The sequence below is a fragment of the Bos grunniens genome, chromosome 3 (genome assembly GCF_055505025.1).
Source record: "Bos grunniens cultivar Pamir isolate PY7600 chromosome 3, Bosgru_T2T1.0, whole genome shotgun sequence".
In the NCBI taxonomy this organism is placed as follows: domain Eukaryota; kingdom Metazoa; phylum Chordata; class Mammalia; order Artiodactyla; family Bovidae; genus Bos; species Bos grunniens.
In genome coordinates this window covers 111,296,952-111,312,327 of record NC_141167.1, presented here as the reverse complement: position 1 = coordinate 111,312,327, position 15,376 = coordinate 111,296,952, and the positions used below count along the sequence as shown (strand labels likewise).

Here is a 15,376-nt window from a genome sequence, read left to right as displayed (position 1 = left end):
CAGAGTGGTTCAGCTCAAAGAGGAAGAGTCATTTTCCCAAAAGCGGGTGCTGGGAGGCAGGGAGCCCACAGGCCTGGGGCCCTAGGCTGCCTTGCTGCTGTAAGAGGAGGGGGCCCAGGGCCCTAACCAGCGGCTGGAAGATTCACGACAGTATTACCTGAACTGAAGGGGGTGGGCAGACCTGCTGGCTGCAGCTGCCTCCACTTTGCACGCCCCTGGGTTGCCAGGACAGCAGGACATGCTGGAGGAGGGTGAGAGGGGTGCCAAGGGGCACCCTGGGTCTGAGGTGGGGCGGCCGGTGGGCGAGGAGGGCGCATGGCCTCGTTTCCATGGCAACCGGCTTGGCCACAAGGAAGACAGAAAATCAAAAGCAGGGATGGAATGGAGATGGGAAGGAGACAGGCGGTTTTGCTCCTAGCCCTCAACGCACCGGGTACAGACTATGGGGACAAGAAGTGACAGCGGTCATTCCAGGGTCAGTGCCAGCGGGAGGCCTGAGGGATGCATAGCAAAGGCTTTGGCACTGACTCCGTGGCTCCGAGAAGGGGAAACAGAGGCAGAGGTTGAACGCCCTGTGTTTCAGGGAGAGATGAGATGGATGACTGAGCAAAAACACACCCTGGGACTGTTTTCTCCATAACAGATGGGTGCTGGGATTGGCATGGAAATACCAGGAAGGAGCGACATCCCAGGTGAGGTACGCAGCCTGCCTAGGGACTGTCAGCTCCCACAGCCCTCCTCCGCATGCCCCGCAGCCCCCCACCTGCCCAGGAGCCCCTCTGCCTCTCACTCACATACACATGTGCACAGACACACGGACACACACAGACACACACATTACTACTCCCTTCGTTTGGGCAGGAAACAGCTCAGTGCAGTGAAGCTCCTTTTAGTATTTTTGTTGTTCTGTCTGCCTGGCTGCTGAGGGAGGGAGGGAGGGCTTGGGGAACAGGAGGGGGCAGAGGGCAGCACAAGCCAGGGAGGCGAAGTTGCTGAGCAGTGCCTAAGACAAGTGGTTGCCGTGCAACAGTCCAGGGCTCCATCGAGAGAGAGTCAGGGGCCCCCGGGCGGGGAAGCAGATGCAGTTAAGGGCCCAGAGCAGCGCCTCCCCCACAGCTGCTAGAGCAAGGAGGGGCCGCCTTGCTCTGCTATCCCCCAAGGGTGGTTCCACGGAAAAGGGCCTGGCTTCATTCACCATAGGGGCCTGGTGGTGGGGCGAGGGGCCAGAGAGGGCCATCTCTGCCATCCTTTCTCTCCAAATCTGCCCTTCCTGCAGGGACCTGCATCCTCCCACGTGGGGAAGCCCTGGGCCCCCACGTGGCTGCATGCCACCTGAAGGTCACATCTCCTGGGGTGCCCCCATTCACTCCTTTCCTGTTAGGGTGGGGGAGGGGCATCAGGTGGTACCTTCTCTGTGCAGAGCTCAAGGTGGGCGACTTACAGAGGAAAAGCCACCTCCGTGCCTCCTGCTCACAACCTCCCCAACCCCAGAGAAATCCAGGAAGAGGCTCTCATGATGGAGGGCTGGTGAGAGCCCCCCACCAAACTGACCCAGCTCCTTCCTGCTCTAACCCTTTCCTCATCCTCCTCCTAACACTCCAGGTTTTCTGTTTGTGTGTTTTTTTTTTTTTGCTTTCCTCACCCCAGGACCCGTGCCCCTCCAGCCTGGAAACGGATTTGATTTGGGATTGTTACAAAAATAATAATAACCCAAACGCAGAGAAGCCACGGAAAGGGCTGAGGGCAACCCTCCCTCCCCACCCGCCCTCCCCATTCCAAACCGAGTACAAAACCGCACCCAAAGCAGACATTCTGTACAGGGGGGTGGGGGAGGGGCTGGGGAGCAAGCGGGAGGGGCGGCCCTGGGGTCGCTCTGTACAAGTCCAGGTTGGTGATGGCCCCAGACGTCCCCATGAGGTCCCTGGGGGGCGCCCCTAGATGAAATATTCCTTCTTGTCGTCCCCGCCCGACTGCCCGCCTTCTGCATTGATGATGGCTGTGTCCGCATCTGGGGCATCGTCGGAGCCTTTTGCCTCGTGTGTCAGGTAGGTTCCTGGGGAGAGAGAAGAGGCTCCTTCTTTCAGGAGCAGTTTCCGAATCTCGGAGGCCCCCCTGTCCACTTTCCCACCCACTCACCCACACCTTGCTTCTGTAACTTTTCTCCTACCTAGAGCTTTCTTCTTCCCCACCTGCCCTAATTAGCATCTTGCTGCTGCTATCTCTCACCTAAACACACTACTAAGAATTGATGAAGCCTGCTCTTAGTCTCATCTATAACACAGGCCAAAAAAAAAAAAAAAAGTGTGTGTATGTGTGTGTATATGTGTGCGTGTATGTGTATATACACACGTGTGTGCTCATATCGTGGTAACAGGGAAGCTGCATTGTCGGCTCCATGACAGCGCTGCTGAGATCTGGCTAGCATCTGACCAGTCCACAGAGTCAGGCTGCTGGCCAGGGATTTCCCTGGGTGTTCAGTGGTTAAGATTCTGTGTTCCCAACACAGGGGGCCTGGGTTCAATCCCTGGTCAGGGAACTAGATCCTATATACCACAGCTAAAAAGATTTCATGTGCTGCAATGCAACTAAGACCCAGGCGGCTAGCTTACAAGAAATAACAGAGGGCTAAATCTAAGAGGAAGGCATATGAGGAGAGGGGAGGAAGAGACGGCAGAGATACAAGCTGTTGCTGCTGCTGCTAAGTCACTTCAGTCGTGCCCGACTCTGTACGACACCATAGACGGCAGCCCACCAGGCTCCCCCGTCCCCGGGATTCTCCAGGCAAGAACCCTGGTGTGGGTTGCCATTTCCTTCTCCAATGCATGAAAGTGAAAAGTGACAGTGAAGTCGCTCAGTCGTGTCCGACTCTTAGGGATCCCATGGACTGCAGCCCACCAGGCTCCTCCATTCATGGAATTTTCCAGGCAAGAGTACTGGAGTGGGGTGCCATTGCCTTCTCCGAGAGATACAGAGAGGAGAGAAAAGGAAAGGGATGGTATGGGGTTAAGGGGTGAGGAGCTCAAAGGACAAAAAACACGAGGCTGAACCAAAAGGAGCAAAGTGCAGGAAGAAACAGGAGGGATATGCAGAATTCCAGCAGTTCTGTCTGGAAGCAGCCCGGGAAGCAGAGAAGCATGGGAGCAGCAGCTGACTGAGTGGGAAGGTCTGACTTTACTTGGATGATCACCAAGTGATCAGGCTTGACTATGTGGCTGGCGGTGCTCAGTTATCACAGGTTGGCTGTGTTCTTTCCTCCCACCAACGCTCCAAGGGTTTCGGACACTCTAGCTCACTGAGACTCCGAAGGCCCTTCCTTCAGCCCGCTCCTACCCTGCCTGCCCCTGATGATCTCCCTGTCCACTCTCAAGTCCTCCTGATGCTCCTTCGTGCCTCTGACCTTTGTGTCGGATCAAGTAGTGACCGAGGAAGATGAGCAGGATGAGCAGCAAGAAGACGATGAAAGCCACGATCCCTCCAATGATGGCGTGGTAGGTGCTGGAGGACGAGGGCACTGGGCTGGGGTCTGGGGGGAGACGGGAGCACACAGTCAGATCTGGGAAGAGCCTGTGCCTTACCGCGTGTCTGACCAGGCCATGGAGCATCTTACACCACAGAGAGAACAGAGCAGCAGCATCCAGCAAAAGGGACATGTTTCACTTTACACCTAGTTTCTTACACAGTACCTGAAACATAGTACATGTTTTGAAAAATGTATTCAAGAATAAATAGATATATGCTCACATTTAACCTTCTGAGTTCGTGAACCTGAAGCCTGACCTTGGTCCAAGATCAACACTTTGATCTCTACATCATTTCCCATCTTCTCTCTCTCTGTCAGTGTCTTTCTTTGAATTTCTGGGTTATCAGGATATTCTTTCCCTATCCCCCATACCCTCTTACCTCCTGTCTGCTTGGTATTCTGAGCTGGCTTTTCTAGGGGGCCTTCTCAACCTAATCACGCATTGTCCTGATTTCATATTGGAAAGGAACAGTGAAAAAAATGTTAGAGACAGGAATAGGCACGTGGACTGTGGATAGACGGTGGACTGTGATTCCCTGTATAAAGAAAAGTGTTCCTTCTTGTCAGGGAGTTTAGAGTTCCAGCAAGACCCAATCTTCCTCTCATCAGAAAGGTCTGGGGTTCCATCTTCACTTCCCCACCATCCAAAGGTTTGTCGGAAGGACAAAGACTGAACTTCTTCCTCCCAGTTCTGATGGTCTCTGTCATCAGATATAGAGAATCTGTCTTCCACAGCAGTGTCTCCAGAGGACAGATTCCCAAGCACAGGCTTGGCCAGGCATGCCGAGGAGAGCCACAGTCACAGTCAGAGCCCCACAGGTCTGAGGAGGCCGTGTGCACGCCTGGGAAACAGTTCTGATGCGTCCAAAATTATACGAGCTCTAGTTAAGGCTCTCTCACCCATGGGAGAGCTATTATTATTATTATTATTATTTTTATAGATTCACTTTGGGTCTTGATGCCTCATTGACTTCTCGTACATTTTCCCTCTCCTGCCTTATGTCTCCTCTGGCTTGACTGGGCCAGCTTTTTAGCTCCTTGCCTGTCTCCACCTTATTTGGGGGAAAAAAAAAAAAAATTATGCTCTGGTTTTTATGCTCTGCTTGGGAGGGAGGGAGAAAATGGTCCCTGTGGCCCTATGATAGGAGGAGTGGGTGTGATGGTTCAAACTGGAGGAAACACAGTGAGATTATCCACTGTTCCTTTCCCCTACCTCCAAGAGAATGTGAGATATAATCTGTATTAAAAATCAATTCTAGATAATTATCCCAAAGACTGTAAGAATGAAAATTCCCTAGGAAAGCCTAGGTTGGCACGGCGAAAATGACCTCTGAGTTCATCAATTACAGGTTGGTGTCTCTAGGTATAACTCCCATTTAATTTCACTCCAGGTAATTGGAAGTCAACCCCGGTTTGGAGTTCTCCCTGGAGGCAGATGCAGTAACTAACTCTACCACCAGGCGTCAGCACTGGAAGCAGATCAGTCAGAGAGGACTGGGCTTCTAGCACAGAGTGGCGGGATCAGCAAGAGACCAACCGCAGGGGCACAGGAACTTTCCTTCTCTGCCAATGGTCATCAGAGTTGGTCTGGAGAGATCTGGGGGCAGACACAGAACCTCGGTGCATTGTCCTTGCTCCCGGCACCCTACAATAGCTTTGTTTGTTGTGTCGAGGCAGCTCCTGCATTGCTGAGGTTTGCCCCTGGAGTCCCAAGACCTCTGGTTTCATATCCCTGGGAGGCCTGATTGCTATCTCCACACTGCTTTAATGGACATTTCATGTAAGGGAGTCTCTGATGTTCCCCTGACAACACATTTCCCCTAGTGTGAGGAAACCCTGATTCTAGCGGGACTCAGTGTTACTACGTGCTGCATGCTCCGTTGCTTCAGTCGTGTCCGACTCTTTGCGACCCTAAGGATGGTAGCCCGCCAGGCTCCTCTGTCTATGGGATTCTCTAGACAAGAACCCTGGAATGGGCAAGAATACTGGAGGCCATTTCCTCTTTTTTTGAACCCCCATCTCTTACACTTCCTGTATTGGCAGGGAGGTTCTTTACCACTAGCACCACCTGGGAAACCCCCATTGTTATTGGTGGGGGGGCTCTTCAAAAATACCCTTCATAAAGAGGCCTAGCCTGTCACTTTTCTTGAAGCTGGATTTTGTAGTCACACCTTTGGGAAGAAGTTCAGAGAAGGAACATCATCTAGTCTCTCCAGACGATATGGCATCTGAGAAAAAGATTCTAACTATCTCTCCGCATAGTACAAATTTATCTCTGTTTTCTGCATGGATTCTCTATAGCATGTCAAAGATCCTCAGAAAAGGAGATGGCAGTAGCAGCATGCATTCTGTATTAGTCACAGAAGTGACTCTGAGGATAGCCCTGCTGCAAAGGCAGATGCCTCTACACGCACACATGAGTGACTCTGGGGGCTGGGCACACAATTCTTATTCTTGTTGCCAGGTGAGTGCAAAGATTGAAGGATGGTATCACTGGGGTCATCGCTGCTAAACAAAGGCAGATCAAAGTCCAGCATCCCATCGATTTTTCCTTATTCCACATCCAAGAGTGGACCCGGAGCCTGAGTCCTCGGGCCCTCCAGTGGTGGACTGTTGCCCTCCTAGTCCACTCCCAGCCACGGTCTGGGGAGGCTATCAGGAGACGGAAAGATCAGAGGACCAGAAGGCAGAGGAGAGGAGAAGGGGTCTGCTGGACGAGAGCTATGGAGGGCTCACCGTTCACGTTGAGGGTGTAGTAAGCCTTGTAGCTGCCCATGTTACTGGTGGCCGTGCAGCCGTAGGTGCCACTGTCGCTCTTGTTGAGGAAGGGGAAGATCAGGGCGCTCTCCTGGGCCATCTTCAGCGGTGGCACGCTGCCCTCCTTCTCCCACACGTACTGCTGGGGGCTGTGGAGGCAGAGAAATCCGGAGTGTTCAGGAAAGAGCAGGGCAGGGAGCTAAAGGAGGAGAAAACAAAACTGCAAACAGGGAAGTCAAGGACAGCGTGATGGGGGCTTGAGCAGTTGAAGGGGCCAGAGACACTGAGCTGCTCAGGGGGACGGGGAGGTGACCCTTTGAGGCCCAGCCTGGGGACAAGGGAGACTGCCGAGCTTGTATCTAACTGTGGCTTGGTTCCTTACGGGAACTTCAGGGGCTCAGTCGGGGACCGGCCCCTGCCCACTTCTGCTGCTTTGCAGGAGAAACAGAAGATGGGCCTTGTTTGATAGTGTCAAGGAAAACGAGAGGCTCAGATAGCACGAAGGAGACAGGAAGACTTGAGGTGAAGTCTTCATGTGCAGAGGTGTGTTAAAGTCCAGGAAACGGATCCTCTTACACGGGATTGCCACGTCCCTCACAGTGGAGCAACAGCTTTTGGCCCTCGCGAGGATGTGGAGGGTCTGGCCTTATCTTCGCTGTCGGTGTGTCTGCAGAGAAGGAAATGGTGTCAACGTGAAACTCCCATGCCATTTAGACTGCCTCCATCTCAAAACCATTCAGTTATGCATGTCAGCATCCACCTCTAAAGGCCTAGGAGCCCAAGAGGCTGTGCATCCAAGGCCACCCTACCCCTACCTCTGTGAGCAAAGACCACTACTGCCATTGGATGTACAAAAACCCTGGAGAAGTAGGGTCATGTCTGTCCTTAGTAGGGACCCAAGGGATGTCTTAACAGAGAGCTGAGCAGGGGAATCACGGGATCACCTGTGCCTAGCACATAAATGGGACTTAATACATATTTTTGACAGAAAAAATGAATTTGATCACTGATTGAGCTCACAGTCTCTCCATCCTCTCTGCAAGGCAGTTTAAACAGGAAGCACTGCTGTAACGCAAAGCATCATTTTTTGGGGGCCAGTCCAAAAATGAAGCGAGAGCTTGGAAAGAGCAAGAGATGGGGGTCATATTTTGGCTACAAAAAGGCACTGACACAGTATAGAATGGCTCTGGGAAGGAATAATGGCAGCTGCCACCAATGCCGAAGGGCTGCTTAGGAGGCTGGGTCCAGATGGCCGCACAGAACAATACAACCAGATGCCGGTTTAGAACAACAGATAAAGAGGCCGAGCTCCCCCTAAGGATAGAGCCAACCTTAACAACCGGTTAATGAAAGTGTTTCAGTCCAATCAAACGGGACAAAGAGAATCAGGCCAGGTGAGAGAATGGGTGCTCCGGGGCCCCGCAGCCAGAGAAACCTCCAGTGTGGTGCCTGGAGTATAGCATTTGTTGACTGACTGCTGATCACATGGAAGCCAAAAGGGTCCCTGGAGAGTGACTGCCAGATGGTCTGGTACCTAACAGAGAAGTCTTTGGGACTCAGACACGAGAGGGCCTTCTTCAGCTCTGGCCAGGGGCCAGGACAAGAAGCTCAAGGTCAGGGGCTTTACACTCAGAACTACTAATCAGAGGAACAACTTAGAGCAATATAGACCTTTGAAGTTTGCAAAGTTCTTCTTATGAAAATTCACTGAAGTAGACAGGGGCCACTCTGAGATTAAATGCTTTGGTGACAGTGACATAGCTAGTCAGCAGTCACCGCACTCACAGCTAGTCACCGCAGCTGGGGTCCAGGCTGTCTGCTTCCAGATGAGAATCTGCTAAATGGACAGTGACGCTGCCCCAAACCTCACATTCAAGTGTCAGCAATGGGTCTGGCAATTGATTAAAATAGCAGTGGTGTTAGGTCTGGATCTTCCATAAGAAAGAGGTGAAGGGTCTGAGTTCTTTGAGAAAAGTACCTAGTCTTTAGAAAAGTTAGGACAAGAAATACATTATTTTGTAACTCATTATCTTCTGCCTTTGTACTTTATTTTTTTTCCCCTTGATTTTTCTACTCAGAAAAGTTCTTTTTGAAAATTGCTAAATTTCCCATCTGTTTTCAAGGCAGATTCCATAAAGGGATGAGGATCTTAGAAAGGTTGGGAGTAGAGATTGTGACAGTGGCCATTTCAGGTCAGAATCCCTAAAATCATAGAGCTGGGGCAGATGGGGGGAATACTGGGAAAAATCTATGACTAATTATGCCAGAAAGAGTGGTTTTCCTACCATCTCTTTTCTTGAACTCATAGTATGTTAGACCAAGAGGAAGCCTTTGTGATCCATGTCCATCTTCTCATTTACCAAATAAAGAACCAAGCTCAATGGGTTAAGTTCCCTAACATCACTCGGCTAGGAAGTGGTGGAGGGGCAGATGAGAATCTGTGTCTCCTGACTCCTGATTTGCTACAGTTACTGCTATAATTTACAATTTAGATGCATAACACTGGCCTAACCCAGGAGATGGTAAATTTACCTATTGGGCCAAATCCCTCCAGCTACTGCTTTCTGTAAATAAAGTCTTATTGGAACACAGCTATGTTCACTATTTACATATGATCTATGGCTATTTTCCTGCAGCAACAACAGAGTTAATTAGTTGAGACAGAGGCCACATGGCCCTCGAAACCTAAAATGTTGACCATTGCTGGAAAAAGTTTGCTGACTGTTGGCCTACCACTGGCACATCTTGTCTTATTTTTTCCCCCTATTTACTTATCTGTGCCTGGTTCTTCATATACAGTCACCCACTCTTTTCTTTTCTCTGTGCATATGTGCTAAGTCACTCCAGTCATGTCTGACTCTGTGCGACGCTATGGACTGTAGCCGGCCAGGCTTTTCAGTCCATGGAAACCCCATGGAGTGGGTTGCCTCCTCCAGGGGATCTTCCCAACCCAGGGATTGAACCCACGTCTCTTAAGTCTTCTGCACTGGCAGGTGGGTTCTTTGCCACCAGCGCCACCCGGGGAAGCCCTTTCTTTTCCCTACTTCCCATCTTATACCAGATCCTCTTCACCCACAAGCCCATGACATACATAAAACTTCTATGCGTTGAGCAGTGGATCTGTCAGCTCCCTTTAGAGATTCATGGTTCACAGAGCACACGATGTCTGCGCCATCATCCTCCCGGGTGACCTGGAAGGTGACTGAGCTGCTGACGGTGAAGGTTTTGCCATTGGGATCTTCCTGTATTCGGGTAGATTCCCCTAGAGAGCAGAAACAGACACATGCACACACACACATAGACACAGAGTGGGCCCTACCATGCAGGGATTGTGTGGGCCCCACCATAGACATACAGATGGTGCATCTCGACTTAGACAGACTTAGGAAGTTGTGAAATGGATATGTACACACAGGGAGGATGGAGGCCCCAACACACACACACACATTCGAACACAAGTGTACACAGAGTATCTATCATTCCCTTCTCTTCTTCTACACCGTGGCTTATGTGCACACATACAGACAGACAGACATGTACCCCTCTCTCCCTCTCTCCTCCCTGCTGCCCCAGCACCACCTCCGCCTATTGCCCCCAAGGCAGGAGGAACTTACCATGGAGCTCTTGGTCACCCTTCCTCCAGGTGAGCTGGGCTGCAGGTTTGCTCCCAGAAGACTGACAGCTTAAGGTGGTTTTATCCTTTTCCCGTAATGATGACTTGTAGCCACTGATTATAGGCTTCTGTGGGATTCCTGCCACGAACAGGGGGTGGCCAGGATAGGAAGGAGAGGCACCCTCAGCTCTCCCTGCTGGGATGGACTCTCAGAGGGTTAGGATATCTGGGTTCTATTTTGGTTCCTGATGGGTAGAAGGCTAGAGAAATAATCTTCCTCTTTGATCTACTTCCTGAGGACCAGGAGGAAAGGCCACCCCAGAGGGAAAAGATACAGTGGTGGGAGATTTACTGTACCTGAGATGATACATGACCCAATGCACTAAAGCACAACTGGGTGGCCACAGACATAGTGTGAGGCTCAGGGAAGCAAAGAAGGAAATTGAAACGTGGGGTCAAGATGAGAGCATGCAGACAATGAGGGTGCTTGTCTTGGAAATCAAAATCATACACTGAACATATTTCTCAGGTTTGTGTCACATCACACAGTTTTCGGAGGTAAGTGGAATAGACACTAGCATCCTTTTGTTACAAGTTAGGAAATTCAGGCTCAAAGGGCGTTAAAGATTTGTCCCAGAGCAAACAGTAAGTAAAGGAGAAAAGATGAGAATTATACTCAGCACACTTTGCATTTCATTACATTGCAATATTAATACAGGCTGAACTTTCCCAACATGCCTGGAGACTTGCTTGGCTCTAGGCTGCTTTAGAGGCCCACCCAGGGAGATCTGTTTGCAAGGAAGCACGCCGTGGAGACATCGGGGTTTGGGAGCCTCACCGAGCACGGTGACGAGGGACTTGGCAGTTCTCACGGGCATAGTGAAGATGGAGCAAGTGTATTCGCCCTCATCGGCCAGGGCCACGTTGCTGATGCTGATGCTGAGCTCATGGGGTGTAGACTTAACCAGCTGAATCCGATTATCTCGAAGGGCTGGGGGAAATCGTGAGAATTGGAAGCAAGACTTTTACTGGCACTTTTCATCTTTATCTTCCAATCCCAGGCCAGTTTTTTTTGTTTTTTTTTCTGAGAAAGGGTCTAGCATGGTTTGGGGCAGGGGAAAAAAACAAAACAAAACAAAACTGCTCCTGAGTTTGAGCAGTCTTTAGGATATTCAGTCCCTTTCCTAGGCCCTTGGGCTCAGTAGCCTCAGAGATACTCAGAAAAGTAGATTGGATGTGTGGGCTACCTTGGGGCAACACTGTCATCAGCTGTCTCTCCGGGCTTCTTTGGGGTGCCCTTTAGTTTGGGCAGGACCCTATAGGACCATGCATGACCTGGGTCAGAGCCACGATAATGAAGTTTCTCTGGAACCAGTGGAGGAGCCCATGGCCTGTTGATTCCCCAAATAGCTTCCCTTCATGTTTCTCAGCCTCTGGACTGCAGGGACATCTCCTCTCAGCTCTGCAGCCCTGTTCCTTAGCCCATGGGAGGGAGATAACTCATAGGACGCTACCTCTCTTCTCCCCAAAGTAGAGAGTCTGCTGGGCAGGGTTAGACCACTGTAGGGATGAGTCCTCATGGTCTTTCACTTGGCACTTCAGCACCACGGTGCCACCAGCCACCACTGTCTCATCAGATGTCCAGGGCTGACTGTCTGCAGGAGTAGAAGAGGGTTAGTTTCCAGACACAGTGCTGACCCCTCCACCAATTTCTGGGCTAAAGTCCACCTCATCTAATTATGACCATCCAAGGCCCACATCTCTGTATTCTTTTTGACACATCACGGGGGAAGGAATAGGGGTGAGGGTGGGGGTAGGGGAAGACAGACCTTATTTCCTCTTGCTTTGAATGCACAGAAAAACAGTCACTTGTTGAATATTTGCTGAATGAACTGACAGGGCCACAAACATGGAGAGGAATAAAGGCACTCAAAATCTACACATATCATTCCACATGTGTCTTTTCTGATAGAGTGCTACCATTCACCTTTGAAAACACACATACAAATCTGTCATTCTCTTTTACCTTCCTGCCACCACCTAAATAGGAGAGCAGGAACAGGAGAAGCAATTGTAACTAATAATCCCCAAACTAAAGGTGAAGAAAAGGCCAAGTCGGCCCTTGGGTTACACATTCATTTACACAAGAGGTAGCTGATAAAACTGCAAAATAAACAAACAAAAAAGATTAAAAAAAAAAAAAAACAAAACAGGAACATTTGGACACAGACTTCTCAATTCCTCCAACAATACTTCCCTTTAGTCATCAGCTCCCTTAACATATTCCTCTCGGTATCAGTGCTACCCACTTCCCAAATCAACATACAAACCCAACTCACCATCCTGATGTTATTTTAAAGAATGGATTAAAGCTTTCCCTTTAATGATGGAGGGACATGGTTTCTAATCCCTCTCTCCTTAGTCAAGTTAAACAAAAGAAGATAATAAGATAATATACGGATGAGGCCTTTGAATCCAAATATACCTTCCAATCAGTTCGAGCTATGAGCCCCTCAGCCTGTGTGACACTTCCTTCCTTCACCCAATATTGTCCCATGTGCTCCCCAGCATGGACTGATTCCCAATATTGATTCCCTCATCTTCAGGAATGACTTCCTAGGACCCAATAGCTCTGACCTTCCAGCTCTGATTTCTGAAACATCCACACAATTTCTTCTATCCTGCTAAGTTATTTAACTAGCAATGTCATCTCTGATTCAGAAACAAAGAAACATACTTCCTACACTCCCTAATTGAGCAATTAAAAAAAATCCCCACACTCCCTATGGCACCAACCTTATCCCTACTTTATCTGCTTTCTCCTATCTTTCTTGGTCCCCAGAGTTGCATTTTCAAGGAATATTCAATGAGCACTCCTGGCACAGAGGGGGCCCTGAGGAGTGAAGTGGCACCTGCCAGCGTTGACACCAAGCACCAACAGCTCTGGGTGGCTGTCTCCAGAAGGGAGCCCAAAGCCTGGCTGGCAGTTTTAGCATTTAGAATCATAAAAATTAGGACGGACAGGGATCTTAAGGCTCATGGTATCCAATCCCCTCATTTTACAGATGGAGACAATGAGGCAATGTAGGTGAAGTGATTGCTTCAGATCATGCCGCTGATCGATGGTTCCAGTTAGGACTAGAATCCTCCTGACTCGCAAGGCAGTGCTCTTTTCTCTGGAATGCTCCTCAGGTAATCGCCTAACTTGAGAACTAAAACTACAACTCTGATATTAGCGAGCCAGAGACTGAGTGGGCTGAATAAATGTGGAAGTGACATATTCCTTAAATATTTCAACGGAAGGGTTGGAAAGTCTTTCATTTACTGCTCACCATATAGTGATTTTTGACTAGTAATCCCATTGTCCCTTTCCTTTTGAAGAGTTCTACCTCAATCGTGTCCTTCCAGAACCTCTTTATTCTGCATAATACACTCCTCCCAGAATCATTTGATTTTTGGAAAAAGGTGTAGGGGAAACAGAGGTCTCTGTACTGGAGTGAGGGAAGGAAGAGTAGGTGCCAGAGAAGTTGGTGGTGTAGAACTAAGTACTAAAATGTCAGATGGAGAGGAGGAAGAGTTGTGTGGTAATGAGGGGAGTGAGCACACGGGGTGGAAGCAACATGAGTGAGAGATGATTTGAGAATGGCTGAGGGAACTGAGGGACATTGAGATGAGGGGGCCTTGATTCTCACCTTGACTGGCCAGCATGTCAGGGCTGCTCCAGACTGTGGAGCTGATGGCCTCGTCGAGTGGAGCCAGAGCTCCCAGCTCCAAATTCTGCTCTTGCCAGTAGCCTGGGGAGAGAGTCTCCATCAAGGATGAGCCCTACATGTAAGCTGCTATAGTTTGAGATCTGTACTTTCATCGCTGGGGATGGGGGAGAGGACTGGCCCCTATGAAAAGCACGTTCACCAGGGTACCTAAGAGAAGGTGGTCTTCTCACAAAGGGGAGAAATTAACTAGAGTCTTGAGAAAGGAAGTGAAGTCCTTGTTTGAAAGGGTGAATTAAGGAGGATGCTAAGCTTTAGCAGTCAATCATATAAGGTTAGAACCAACAGTGAGCTTAGAGATCGTCGGGTCCAGTTCTTCCAGTTCACAGAAGAAGACAATGAGGCCCACAAGGGTTAGAAGTGAGTTGGTGAAGGTCATACAGAAACATGGAAGATAACAAAGACCCTTCATTTCTGATCTAGGATTCTTTCTGCTACACCATATTCTCTACTAAAACAATGGCAGGTTTAATAATTAGAAAATTCCATTTAATCCTTTAAATAAACGACTTAAATAAGCATATTGGTATTATCATTTCTACCTCACAGAGAGGAGACAGAATGACGTGACTTGCCCAAGGTCCTACAAACAGAAGAACCAAGACTAGAAATTAAATGCCTGCTTCCAAAGCCCAAGCTCTGTTTCAAGGTAAAACCCTCAGCACTGAAGACAAGAGACCACAGTTGGCGCTGCAAGTTGCCCCACGCCTTCCCAGATTGTTACCTTCTATCCAGAGTTTAGATTCTCAAGTTCTCCTCCGCCCTCAGTCCCACCCACCACTTTATATCACTGACTCTGCTCCCTCATCTGGCACAACACACGCCCAAGGCCTGAGTCACGGCTCTCTTCCTAAACCCTTTTGTGAAGTAGTGTACAGTGTCCGTGGCCTATTCCCCCAACTCAACCTGAGAGGCAGAGGGACAAAGAAATCAATTCGCAGAATCTTTCCAGGATCGCCCGTCGGAAGTAGCCAATCACGTACGCAAAACTCCGTGACGTCATCGGCTGCTGAGCAGAGTGCGGAGCTGCTCCTTGTCCCGGGGCCGGAGTCCCGGCAGAACTTCGCCAATCGTCACCTCCTCGCGCCGGCTCCGGAGCCAGCGGAGGTGGGGGTTGGGAGAGGAAAGGACGAGAAGAGGGTGGTGGGACCAAGGAAGATGGGTGGGGGTGGGGTGGGGAGGGTACGGGGTGGCATGGGTGGCAGGCCAAAAAGAGAAGTGGGAAATGGGCTTAGGGTCCACGAGAAGAAAGGGAACGAGGGAGAGATCTGCCGAATCAAAGGGAAAGGAGGGTGAGGGCCCGGAGGGCGTGGGGGAGGGGAGAAGGGAGACAGATGGGGGAAGGGAGAGGGTGTTAGAAGGCGTCCTAGCCTCCGGAGAGGGCTCTAAAGACAGCTTCGGAGACGCCGTTGCTCTTCAGTCTTTCTCAGACATCCTGCAGGAGTTTGGAGACTTGACTCTACTCCGGAAAAGGAGAAGCACTGATGCCCAAATGGGGAGAGGGGTACAACAGAGAAAAAAGTATCTGTAGCAGGTAGAAGTCGACAGGAGAGGGGACAAGGAAAGTGCTGACGAGGAGAGGCAGAAAAGATGAGGATGGGAGAAAGGCGGCCAGGATGAGGTCGCCGAGGGTGCTCAGAGCCTCACCCTGGGGTCCAGGCTCTCACCCTGCTGTCTTCTGTGGACCTCAAGCATGGAGGCAACTGGAAGTTGGTG

At 50.1% G+C, this 15,376-nt stretch overlaps 1 protein-coding gene and 1 long non-coding RNA gene across 7 annotated transcripts in view; one reads left to right on the top strand and one right to left on the bottom strand.

Moving 5' to 3' along the window:
• Positions 1–873: 873 nt before the first annotated feature.
• The window catches only part of CADM3 (cell adhesion molecule 3), a 31,726-nt gene continuing 17,223 nt past the window's right edge, over positions 874–15,376 (bottom strand). Inside the window, exons 1-10 of one of the 4 annotated variants that reach the window (XM_086393524.1) lie at positions 14,385–14,592; positions 13,583–13,684; positions 11,405–11,545; positions 10,729–10,881; positions 9,892–10,029; positions 9,369–9,539; positions 6,854–6,944; positions 6,257–6,426; positions 3,398–3,523; positions 874–2,053 (exon numbers count right to left, since the gene is read on the bottom strand). In XM_086393524.1, coding sequence (XP_086249650.1) covers positions 1,935–2,053; positions 3,398–3,523; positions 6,257–6,426; positions 6,854–6,944; positions 9,369–9,539; positions 9,892–10,029; positions 10,729–10,881; positions 11,405–11,545; positions 13,583–13,598 — 1,125 coding nt within the window. In that variant the 5' untranslated portion in view covers positions 13,599–13,684; positions 14,385–14,592 and the 3' untranslated portion in view covers positions 874–1,934. Of the gene's footprint in view, positions 2,054–3,397; positions 3,524–6,256; positions 6,427–6,853; positions 6,945–9,368; positions 9,540–9,891; positions 10,030–10,728; positions 10,882–11,404; positions 11,546–13,582; positions 13,685–14,384; positions 14,593–15,376 lie in introns of those variants that run through there. The other 3 variants (XM_086393521.1, XM_086393525.1, XM_086393523.1) reach the window with 3 other exon arrangements.
• The window catches only part of LOC147376808 (uncharacterized), an 85,635-nt gene continuing 83,964 nt past the window's right edge, over positions 13,706–15,376 (top strand). Inside the window, exon 1 of one of the 3 annotated variants that reach the window (XR_015161227.1) lies at positions 13,706–15,373. This is a non-coding gene — a long non-coding RNA (uncharacterized LOC147376808). The remainder of the gene's footprint in view (positions 15,374–15,376) is intronic. The other 2 variants (XR_015161225.1, XR_015161230.1) reach the window with 2 other exon arrangements.